Source organism: Dama dama, chromosome 20 (assembly GCF_033118175.1).
Source record: "Dama dama isolate Ldn47 chromosome 20, ASM3311817v1, whole genome shotgun sequence".
NCBI classification, from domain to species: domain Eukaryota; kingdom Metazoa; phylum Chordata; class Mammalia; order Artiodactyla; family Cervidae; genus Dama; species Dama dama.
Genome location: NC_083700.1, coordinates 108617207 through 108629624, shown reverse-complemented (window position 1 = coordinate 108629624; position 12418 = coordinate 108617207). Strand labels below are relative to the sequence as shown.

Sequence of the window (12418 nt, the reverse complement as noted above, 5' to 3'; positions counted from 1 at the left end):
TGGCTGGACTGTGATGTCCTCACTTACTTTGCAGGAAGCCACAGATCACAGAGCCACTATTACCTGCCAAGGCTACTCTGAATTCAGTGGTATACATCAACAAAGCCCAATCTCAACTCTCCAGAGAGGGAAGCCCAAACCTTTTCTTTGCTGGTCACTATTTTGTTTTCTTTCTCTGCTATACTGTTTTATTACTCTGGCTAAGTCCTCTCTTCTCTGCTTTAGGTGCGTGGCAAGCAATCTCTCCATTCATTCAGTCTTTCACTCTCTCTAGTTCATCTTCATATCCCAAGGTGGCAGTTGCTAGGCAGGGAGAGGGAGGCGAGGATTCCTAAGTACAGTATCTCTTTAACATTTCACAAGATTTAAACCTCGCTCTTACCAAGAAAATGCAAATCAAAACTACACTGAGAAATTACTTCTCATCCCTCAAGTAGGGAAAATGCAAGGTCTGACAACACATGAAGTTGAGGGAAAGTAGGAACTCTAGTACTCTGCAGTTAGATACGCAAAAGGGCACAATCCCTAAGCAGGGAAATTTGGTAGCATCTAGCAAATTCCAGTCATTTATTCTCTCACCCAGCAACTCGACTTCTACAACTCTATCTCAAAGATGTGTGTGTGTGTGTTAGTTGCTAAGTCATGTCCGAATCTTTGTGACTCCATGGACTGTAGCCTGCCAGGCTCCTCCATCTATGGGATTTTTCCAGGCAAGAATACTGGAGTGGATTGCTATTTCCTTCTCCAGGGGATCTTCCTGACCCAGGGATCGAACCTGGGTCTCCTACATTGCAGGCAGACTTTACTGTCTGTGCCATCACCCTAAAGATACACTGGCAAAAATATGAAAGGACATATATATGCACCAGGCTATATAAGGCAGCACTATTTATAATAGCCAAAGAATGGAAACAAGCCCAAATGTTCAGCGATAGGGAGCTGACTGAATGAATTGGAGTAATCAACAAAATGGACTATTTATGCAGCTATAAAACAAGAATGAGGAATATTCTATGTAACATCATGGAGTAGTCCCCAGAATATTTTATTAAGTGAAGAAAAGCAAGATACAGTGGTAAAAGCAGGGAACAGTATGATTCCATTTGTCTAAGACAAGGGCAGGAGACACACACACATTTGCTCATATTAATGGTCAATGAAAGTGCAAAACCCAAAGACAAAAGATGACCTATGGATGGAGGGAGGAGGTTGGGGTAGAAAGGACAGGGATTGAAGCTGGACTTTCTTAGAATACACCTCCTTATAGAGGTTTAGCTTTGGAATTATGTCAATATTTTACATAAGTAAAAGAAGACATATGTGGAATCTAGAAAAATGGTACTGATGAACCTATTTGCGGGACAGATAGAATAAAGATGCAGATGTAGAGAACAGATGTGTGGACATGGGGTGGGCGGGGGAGGGGATGGTTTGGGAGATAGAAACTGATACATGTACACTATCAGATGTAAAATAGTGGGAACCTGTATATAGCACAGAGAGCTCAGCCCGGTGCCCTGTGGTGACCTAGATGGGTGGGATGGGGGTTGGCAGGAGGAGGACTCAAGAAGGAGGGGATCCATATATGTATACATACAACTGATTCACTTCTCTGTACAGTAGGAATCAACACAACATTGTAAAGCAATTACACCACAATAAAAAGATTTAAATTTGATACACAATTTCTCAAAGCTTAAAAGCAGTGTAAAATCAATGAATAGAATACTGTATCAGTTGGTAGCATAACTGTACATAAAGAAACTAAAGAGATTTTTAAAACACAGTAATTTGATAGTCTATCCCTAGTAGGATGTAGAGACAAGAAGAATTGAGGGGAAAAGCACGAAAACAATTTTCAATAATCATATTGCTGTCTGTGGCATTGGTATTACAATTCTGAGACTCTTGGGTGTATATTAGGGGATGGGAAGCTATATTGGTGTTGGGAACTTGGATTACCAGCAAGAATGAAGGTAGACACAGCTATGATATCAAGGAAGTTCAATGAAAAAGAAAACTGCACTTACATTTGAAATGAAATGGACCCATGATGCATTTTAGCTTTAAAAAAATATTTCTTAGCTCTGTTTGTTGAAAAGCCTTAAAAACAAGGACCTACTCAATGGTAATAAGCACTGCCAGTGCCCAGATTCTAAATATCATTTCTCACTAAAAGGAACCAGGACTCCTCAGAGAAATAGCTAATTTTAGGTCAGGGACAGAAAATGTATAAGATGAGTTTGGGCCAATTTCAAAAAGGCTCCCTCCGGCCAACGGGACGATTTGAGTGTTGAGCAGAGTAATAACTGCAGTGGATTTAAATGCATACAGTATGTTTAAGTCCTTTGGATTGTAATGATATTAAAATTTTTTCAACTTAGGAAGATGCTAGAGTCAACCCATTAAGATTAAAGTGGTAAATAAAGGAAAATAATTAAGTATTTCTCCTGTCTTTCCTTTATCAACTGTACCTCAGGGTAACCAAATAGTTGTTGGGGGCAAGTTTTCTGTAAGTGTTTCAGCATATAAAAGAAGAGATAGAATGCTACTATTTTGTAATCTCTAGGCTATGATCGTTGATGGCTTGTATTAACAATATCACCCAAAGAGTAACCACTAGACATTACATGCCTCTGATTGAGGCACAGAGCTCTGCTTATAAAACATTTTGGCCAAAAACCAGAACCTGAATCTGATTAGGCTTCTAGATCTTACTGCCAGTTAAAGGAAATGTAAGAGAGGGAGAGGATCATGTTAAACAATCTCCTAGGGGTGTAATCGCCAGAATTCAGACTGCAGGAGATTCCTCAGGGTAAACAAACTGGCTTCCTCAACAAAAATATCACAAGGGAGTGGGGCTGACACCTACAGAGGACTTGAGACCTATCAGCCAATTGTAATGTATAAACCTCACCAGGGTTCTGACTTAAAAAAAATACTATGAAAGAAAGGATTAGATAGAGAATCAAGGAAACTTGATTGTATTAAATAACTATCTTCATAATGTTAAAGATAATAGTATTGAAGTTCTATTTTAGAGTGTTCTTTTCATCTATTAGAGATACACACAAAAATGTTGATGATTACATATTAATGCCTGGAATTTGCTTCACAATAATCCCAGAGGAGGGTAATGGTGGGAGATACTGGTAACACTGGCAGATGAATGAAATGAAATAGGCCATGAGTTTATAATTGCTGCAGCTGGGTTATGGGCACATGGGGTTCACTATACTATTCTCTGTGCTTGAAAATTTCCATTAAAAATGTTAGGCTGATGACTTCCCTGGTTTCCCAATGGTGAGCAATCCTCCTAGCAATGAGGGGACACAGGTTTGATCCCTGGCTGGGGAACTAAGATCCCACATGCTACATAGCAGCGAAACCCAGGCACGGTAACTACCATGCATGAGCACCATGACTAGACAGTCTGTGCGTCTCATCAAGAAGATCCTGTATTATGCAATCAAGATCCTGCGTGCTGTAACTAAGATTCAACGCAGCCAAATAAATAAATAAAATAAAGCTTAAAAAGAAGGAAGAGATCCCTTCTTCCTTGTAACAAAATGTTAGACTGAAAAGAAGGACAGGCACATAGGCACACACACATGCATACAAGGAAAAGACAGGAAAAAAAGAGGAGAGGGTCCTGCCTTGAACAGGAAGAAGAACTCAGCAATAAGAGGAATCCAGTGCCTTATCCCAGTGCCCAGAGTAGGTGCTCATTAAATTCTGGATGGAAGGAATAAATACTGCATTATGACCCTGCAAAGTCATAGGCTGAAACCTTAACTCCCATGTGACTGGTTTTGGAGATGGGACTAGAAGGACACAATGGCAGTGAAATGAGGCCACAAGGTTGGGCCCTAATCCAAAAGGACTGCTGTCCTTAGAAGAAGAAGAGACATCAGGAGTGCACGTACAGAGAAAAAGGCCGCATGAGGACACAGCAAGACGGCAGCCATCTGCTAGCTGAGGAGACAGGAGCTGGGAGGAAGCGGCCAGCCCTGCTGGCACCTCGGTCTTGGACTTCCAGCATCCAGAACTGTGAGAAAACACATTTGTGCTGTTTACATCACCTAGCTTGTGGTATGTTGTTATGGCAGCACGAGATGGCTAACACACCGGGCTTCTGATGAGTGTCCCCTGGGAGGGAGGCCCCGCCTCTCCTGACCTCAGATGCTCCAAGGCAAAGGGCATCTGGGATGGGGGTGGAGTAGGGTGACCCCAGAAACTCAGGCTCACTGAGCCCTCACAGGGCGCCAGCCACTAACTGATGTGTGTTCTGCTCTTTCTGGGTGTTCACCCTTGAAGCAGAATTTAGGGTGGGTGCTGTTCTTAGCCTCATTTCCAAGTTGAGGAAACGGGAACGGAGGGCTTAGGTAACTAGTCTAGAAACTCACAGCAGAGAAGCAGCAGAGCCAGGATTTAAACCTGGGAAGTCTGGCTCCAGAGCCCGCGTCTCTAACCACTGCAGGTGGACACGAGAAGGCCCACCCTGAGCACTGCCCTCACAGGGGTCTCAGTGTGACTGTCTAGAAGCCGTGGAAGCCTTTTCCTCGATTCCTCCAACCCCGCCTCCCCACGGCCCCCTGAATCCCTCACTGCTCATCCCCCACCACTCTGTGGTCAAACAAAGGGAGAGCAAACTCTGGAGTCAAACAGACTGCATTTGGTGGTTCAAAGCGATCGCTCTGGTATCAAAATGTCTGGACTTGAATTCTAATCCTTCCGTTCACTGAGCTGTGTGACCTTGGGCAAGTTCCGTGCCCACTCTGTGCTTCAGATTCCTCAGCGGTGAAGCAAGGATCCTAACTGTACCGCCCCCATGGGGTTGTCCTGGAGGACATAATAGAACAGTGTTTGCAAAGCACCTGGCCTAGTATTTAGCACATAATAAGTGCTCAATTATTACTAGCTGGGTGATCTCAGGCAAGTCAGTTCACCTTGCTGGTGTCCAGGTTTCTCATGCATAGAGAATGATAATCTTTCACAAGAGTGACAAGAAGATTTAATGAAACAATGTTAGAAACTCAGTAACTACCCTCCTTCCTTAAAGGCCCAAATGACTTACCACCATCACTTAGTTCCCTCTTGAGGGAGTGGGGAGAATGGATTTTTCTTTTTTTACAAGACTTTTTTAAAAGTATAAAATTAACATATTAATTTTACATACAGATAGAAAAAAAATGTAGACATGTCTACACAGAACTAACAGGCCATTTTTCTTTGGGATGTGGGCCTAGGAAATGAATATTTTCACTGTAACTTTATTGCATTCGTGTATCATTTGAATTTTTTTTATAACCATCAAGTATGAATTGAAACATGAAAATACATACTTACTGCAGGTAATTATCTCCTTTCCCCCCGTATATTTCTGTTAAACAGCATATTTTTTAAAACCCAGTTTGAGAGTCTTTGTCTCCTAATAGGGAGTTTAATTACCTATATTATCGTAACTGATATGTTTGTCCTACCACTGTCATTTTGTTTAATGCTGTCAATTTCTGATGCTTCCATGTGGTGTCTTGTTTTCTTTGTCTTTTGCGATAGGCAATATGTTTCCTTTTGTTTTAATTTTCTACTGGGATATGGAAAGCAGAAAATCTGCTTTTCATCCGATTTGTAGATGCTTTTAAATCTTTGACAAATAAGTTTGAAATTATATTCTCTCTAGTGATATAATTCAAGAAAAATACAGTAACGGGGTAGCCAAGAACCTGGATTTGGATTCTGGTTCTGTCACTTACAAGCTGGAAGGACCCTGGGAAAGTGACTTAGCTTCTTTGTGCTTTAATGGGACAATTACAACACCTACTTCCTAGACTGGTACATGGCCGATATGAGGTGATACCTTTGGACACCTATCATAGTGATGTACGATTCGGTCCCTCCTTAAAAAGAGAGAGGAAGAGATGAGCGTGGGGGTGAGAACCAGGTGGTCCTTTGTAGCTGCTCCATTACTTGGAAGTCTTTCCTAGGAAATTTCTGATTTTAAACACACAGATCCCTTATATGTCCTCTGTTCTGTAGATCAGGGGTCAGCAAACTACAGCCCAGGGATCATAGCCGACCCTTTAATTTCTGTTTTGTCAAAGCTGCTTTCCCATAATGATGGCAGAGTTGAGCTGAGACCTTAGGGCCCTCAAAGCTGAAAACACTTTCTAGCTGGCCCTTTAAGAAAAAGTTTGCAGACTGACTTCTGCTTTATATCAGCCAGATGATCATCCTTCTTTCTAAATTTAGGAGAAGAAGCCATTTTCTCCCTTGTCCTATTACAGCCTCTCAAAAGCTAAGAGGCTCTCAGCATATATTAAGACTTCTTAAAAGACCATTAGCTTCCGCATTTAATTGTCCACAAGGTGGGGATACTTAATCAAAAACAAAACTAGAAAAAATGGAAAGACAAAGATGCTGATTACAAAGCAGGGTTCTTCCAAGATTGACACAGAAGGGAAAAGGGCCAAGGAGGGCCAGATTCCAGGGGCTTCTTACCCGGCGTGCTCTACGGTTTCAAGTCCAGACTTGGCCAACCTAGGTGGTGTCCAGCTCTCACTCTGGCCCTCTGATCTGCTGCTCCCCAGGTCCCCGAAAACCAGGTTGGCATCAAGTGCCCATAATTCTAGGAAGACTGAGCAGACTCTCCCTGGTGCCAAGTTGGCCTCTTTGCACCAGACTGCTCTTTATTTCTGGTTTCCCATTGTCCCCCACCCTAAGCGATTCCCTCCCCAGGGACAGAATGAACAAGACAACCGTAATTGCAAAATTAAGACTCTGTCTATGAAGCAGTGGTCCACGTTAAGGTCCATGAATGAAGGTCAAGTTCTCTTGGGCATTCACTCATGGTCTGGAGTAGTGCACTGCTCTGGCAGAACCGTGGTCTAGGAGCAGCTGATCCAGGAGGGTGGGTGGTGGGGAAGAGGATGCCTCTCAGGGGGGTCAGCCCCACTGGGACTGAGCCCCCACAGGCTCCGGGGTACTGGGGTCTGGGCTTCTGCCCCAGAACTCCCACAGTCTTGGTGGGGAAAGAGGACCAAGCCCCATGGAACCAGTAAAGAAAATGTGGTCATGATGAGGTCCAGTGTCTGATAGAGTTGTCTGCTGCTGGCTCAAGAGAAGCAAGAGAACCAGGAGAAAAGAGAGACCAGGTGAGCAGGAGACAGCAGGGAAGATGTCCTGGACGAGATGGACCAGGAGGAAAATTAAAGAGAGGAGATTGAGGCACACGAGGGAGAATGAGGGGCCCAGCCTAAAGGGAAGGTGAGCCTCAGACCAACAAGCCCCAAGACCCTGGGCTCTGTCTAGTCCCCAAACACCACCATCAGACACTCGTGTTTATCCCCCTGCTGCCAGGGAGGGAGTTACCCAACCCATCAGGTCCACAGCTGGGAGGGGGTGAAGACAGGAGTTTCATGCTTCTCTGACACCAAAGCTTATGCTGTTTCCAAAAGAGCTCACTCGCTGGGTAAAATGGCAGAGGGGGTGGTGTGGACGGGGCTGTGGGGCTGTGAGGGCAGGACGGCACCTGTCTGTGTCATGAGTGGGACAGGCACCTGGAAGGATGAACCCACCACATGATCCCCAAAGTAGAACGCTACGCTAATGGGCCTGGTGAAGAAATGGTTCATATCAGGTGAAAATCACGCTCACTGCCAACACTGACAGAGCACTGCCTCTCTGCTCACGACCACCCTTGGAGGGGGCTCCCCTTCTTAATTGCACTTTACAGATGGAGCAATTGAGGCACAGAGAAGTCAAGTCACTGGACCCCCTGGGTGACCCAGCGGGTAAGTTTCAGGGAGAAGATACGAGGCAGCCTGATGAGAGTCAGGGCTTTGGAGGCCATTAGGGAGGCTCTAGCCTAGTTAAAAGGTCATTCATTCATTCATTCATTCAGTGATTCATCAGCCAGTGTTGACCGAGCACTTAGTGGGTGTCAAACCATAAGCCAGCTGTGGAGATGCAAGGCCGAGGAAGGTTCCCTAACCCCACAGAGCTTACCAACCAGCAAGAGCAAGGCCAACACTCACTCGAGGAGTTCAGCCTTTACATGTGCATTTTATTATCTCCCCATTTTTTTTTTCAGCTGAAAAAAATCCCCAGAGATTCAGAGGGAAAAGGCAACTTGCCATGATTCCAGCCCAGGTCCTTCTGACCTGAAGGCCCCCACCTTGATGGCAGACCCTCTGCCACAGGCTCTGTGCTCCTGATGGTCTCCCTTCCCCCTCCGCCAGCCCGTCAGCTCTGGGGCTGTGCTCCCTTTAAGGCCCCATTCTTCGGGCTCCTGACCTTCCCTCTTGCTGGCTGGGGTGCTCGGAGTTGGGTCTGGGGACTGGGTATGGAGAGATCCCTTAGGTCTCACCCTCTGTCCATCACGTGAGATGAACGGAGGAAGCTTTCTGGCTCCCAGAAGGAAGGGGCTGTAGCCCCTGCCTCCTTGGACACCATCACTGCCTTCAAGGAGTCTATGGGAGACGCACTTTTCATCTGTTGCCCACAAGTACTTATCAAGGGCCTGTTCTGTGCCAGGCATTATGCTTGGTGCACAAGTCTGACATAATTCCTGCCCTCGAGAAGCTTTGTGTGTTCCATAACTGAAGCTGGGTAGACCAGATGGCTGATCTCTCTTTTTTTTTTTTCTGACTTGTCTGTTCCTAGTCTCCTGGAGATTGACTGCAAGGATATCAAGGCAGTGTTTAACAGGGGCACCAAGGCCAAGCCTGGGAGATGTCCCAGGGAACTGGGGGAAATTAGCGTGTGGAGGCGGAAAGAGTGGCAGGCATTTTGAAAGACACGCAGACTCACAGCACTGCCAGCACTGCTTCAGGCTGATGGCACTCCCTGGGTGGGAGCTGTGAGCAGGGCTCCTAACAGCTGTGATATTGAGACCATTCCCAGTTGAAAGAAGCGGTGTTTTTTGATGCCTGACAATCTAGATCCAGTGTTTCTCCAGTTTAATCTGTGGTTATAACTCAAATTCTGTGCAATATTGTTTTATAGACACTTGGCCTTTTCAGGGTGAGGGTGACAGGGTGGTCCCAGTCCTGGGAGAGAAGGACCACCGCCGTTCGGGCTGCTCGGTCCCCCTCCTCAGCGTCTCCGGCTGACAGCTCCGTCCCCTGACCCCCGGCCCCCCGCCAGCCCGCAGGCACGCACCTTCGCACCGTAACACCGCGCTGTTCCAGACCACACTGCCCTCCTTCAGGACACAGGTGATGGTCTCTGAGCCCTGAGTCCCGAGGAAGCCTTCATCGCAGAGAAAAGAGATGGAGCTGCCCAGCTGGAGGCTGTCACCGAACCGCTTGCCGTTCACGGGGACGCCAGGATCGGGGCACTCATTATGTCGGAAGGCTGTGCGGAGGAAGGTCCAGGATGTGATTAGACAGAGCTGGTGTGCAGATGGACTCCCCCAAAAGAAGCTTCATTATGAAGGTCAACCCTAGATCTCCCCTGCTTCCCCAAGAGCCCGGCATGCTGCCGGGAGAGCTGCCTGCCCTAGACCACAATGGGTGTAAAGCAGGTCTTGTTGAACTTGATGTCCTTCCTTCCTGAGCACCTAGTCCAACTTCATTCTAAAGCACATTTATAGGTCAGGCAGCTGGCTGTTTGTCCTGTCAGCTCATCAACATCAAATATCAATTCCATGAAATAGGTATTATTACCCCACTTTACAGATGAAGAAACTGAGGCTCAGCATGGTAAAGGAGTAGATCTGTGTCCTTAATGTCAAATCCATTCTGTGTCCCTAACTTCAGAGAGTTAGGGGATCACTTATGTTGCAGGTGAACTGGACTCTAAATCCTGTGACAGTAATAGACATGGAGTACCATAAAGCACGTGCCGTGGGGTCGACCCTGTCTGAAGCCATTCCCTTCACTTTCTTGCCTCAGGCCGCCTCTCACTCTGCCCACGTGGTTGATCATACAGTTGGCGGGTGGAGAGGAAAGAGTCAGAATGTTTGTGGGTTTAATCGAGTTCTCCCTCTTATTAGTTACATGGCTCTGGGCAACTGATGTCATCTTTCTGAGCCTCTGTTTCCTGACCTATGAAATCAAGATCACACTTCACTGGTCGGGTCATTCTGAGATAGCAAGAACATGAAAGTTGATTTGAATTTGCAAGTGGAGAATGCTGGGTGCAGCACATGACAGGTGGTGAGTCCTCTTTAAGTCTGGGTTCCCTTCTTTCTTTCTGTTCCCCACCTTCCTTCATCAGGGGTGCCCAGTTCTCATAGTCAAGTCTGAGGCTACACCCTATTTGCGTCCTGGCTGTTTTAAGGACAGTGGCTTTCCAGTGAAGACCAGGCTCCACAGCTGCATGGGCATGGGCTGTTTTAAAGAACTCAGTGAGTAGCCCTCTGAGATTCCCTAGTGACTGAAACACTTGCACAGTCAGAAACAGAAGCAGCCGCGGAAGTTGTCAGATCATCTAGCTGGAGGCAAACCTGGCGATCCTTCCTACTGAGGCTGGGCTGCAGGAGCATCTGACATGGAGACAACCATGAAATCCCTGCTGAGCCCTGATGCAGTCCCCCTTCCCTCTGAAATGCAATTTAAGTCAACTTAGACTTCTGTCTCCCAAACTTTGCTTATTAGGAACTATGACCATGAGCTTGCCCTGACATTTAGAAAAAAGAGCTGGGGAGAAAAGTGGTGCTTGGGGCCCATAAGTCCAGGCATTTGTCTACTCAAACCCTATCAGTCTCTCTCTCTCTCACACACACACACGTACAGACTGCATAGGGATATGGAGCTATCTCCAATGTCTTGGAGCAAACGCTCTATGTCAAAGATTTAAGTACTGCCCAATTTTACCTGTGTCCTGTTTCAATCTCAGCTTCCTGGCAGGTGAAAGGGGATGGATCTTAACCTAGGAAGCTGATGTCGTGGGTCTGGGAGAGATGCCTGCAGGATGCTCACAGAGTAGGTGTTCAGTAAACAGCAGTTACTGTCATCAGCGTTCAAAACACTCCACGTGGAAGTAGGGTCAGTTTACTCTAAGGAGCTCTGGGGGTGGAAGTGGGATCTCTGAGCCTTGTTACAGGGACAAGGATTTCATGTCAGCATGAAGGGAAGCCCCGAGAGCTCTCTAGCTGTGGAGAGTGCTGTCTGGGGGTGGGGAGCTTCCTGACACTGGGCACATTCCAACTCTGCCCAGATGATCGTTGGTTGGGATGTGGCCAAGGAGACATGCATTTTGCAGGGGATACTATACTAGTTCCCGAACACTTGCCCACGACTGTGGTTGCACTAGCTGCAACAGAATCATCTCAGAAGCCTGCAAAAAATGTAGATTCTAGGGCCTCATTCCTTAGACATTGTGACTTAGCAGGGCTAGAATGGGACCAAGATTTGGTCCCTCGGACAGTAAGGAAATCAAACCAGTCCATCCTAAACGAAATCAACCCTGAATATTCATTGGAAGGACTGATGTTGAAGCTGAAACTCAAACACTGGCCACCTGGAAAAATACCCTCATGCTGCAAAAGGCTGAGGATAGGAGGAGAAGGGGACGACAGGATGAGATGGTTGGATGGCATCACCAACTCAATGGACATGAGTTTGAGCAAACTCTGGGAAATAGTGAAGGACAGGGAAGCCTGGCCTGCTGTGGTCCATAGGGTCACAAAGAGTCAGACACAACTTAGCAACTGAAAAACAACAATCCAACTCTATGTGTGTAAATGCGCAGGAAATTATCTGATGTTTGTAACAGTGTTCATCTCTGGGTGAGGGGGATCTGAGGTGGAGGTCAGCACTTCTTCCTTGAACTGGCCTGTTTTTGACTACTGACATATTGGATGTGTATCACTTTTACATGATGGAGGAATATTAGAGAGGGATGCTGGGTGAGAGTTTGATCCTCAGGTTAGGTTTGCTGCTTTCTGCCTCTTTCTCCCAAGAACTCAGCATTTGCTTCTCTCCTGGAAAGTGGGGACCTACTAGGATTTGGTTTTCCTTGGAGACTATGAGATTCTTTTTATTTTTTCCCCCTGGTCCTCCATCAGTGTACCCACACTGCTTTGAACTTGTAGGGTCCTTGGTCCTCCCCATCCTGGATAAGCAGGCTTCCCTGGGACAGCTCTTACCCATCTTCTAACTCCCACCAAGGGGAGGAAAGATCATTTAGCCATTCATGAATCTTTCCACTCAATAAACATTTACTGATACTCATGACCTACCAGACCCCACACTGGGCAGAGGGGAGAGAGAGTGAAATAATATGTATCCCCATCTTTCCAGAGCTCATGATCTCATGGGAAAGTGGGGATGAGGACGGATGGTCTGAAGCCCGTGCTGCTGCGCTAGACTGTGAGGACTGGGGAAGACAGGACTGGGCTGTTTCCTCCCGCTCACAGGTGATGGGAAGAAGAGTGCCCTGGGGGAGGCGCCCCTGGGAAGATGGACTGTTT

General features: G+C 46.4%; 1 protein-coding gene across 1 annotated transcript in view; it reads right to left on the bottom strand.

Annotated features, from left to right (window-relative positions):
* CSMD2 (CUB and Sushi multiple domains 2) overlaps positions 1–12418 on the bottom strand; it is a 676035-nt gene that overhangs the window by 225844 nt on the left and 437773 nt on the right. The window contains 1 exon segment of the mRNA XM_061120111.1: positions 9163–9357. Coding sequence (XP_060976094.1) covers positions 9163–9357 — 195 coding nt within the window.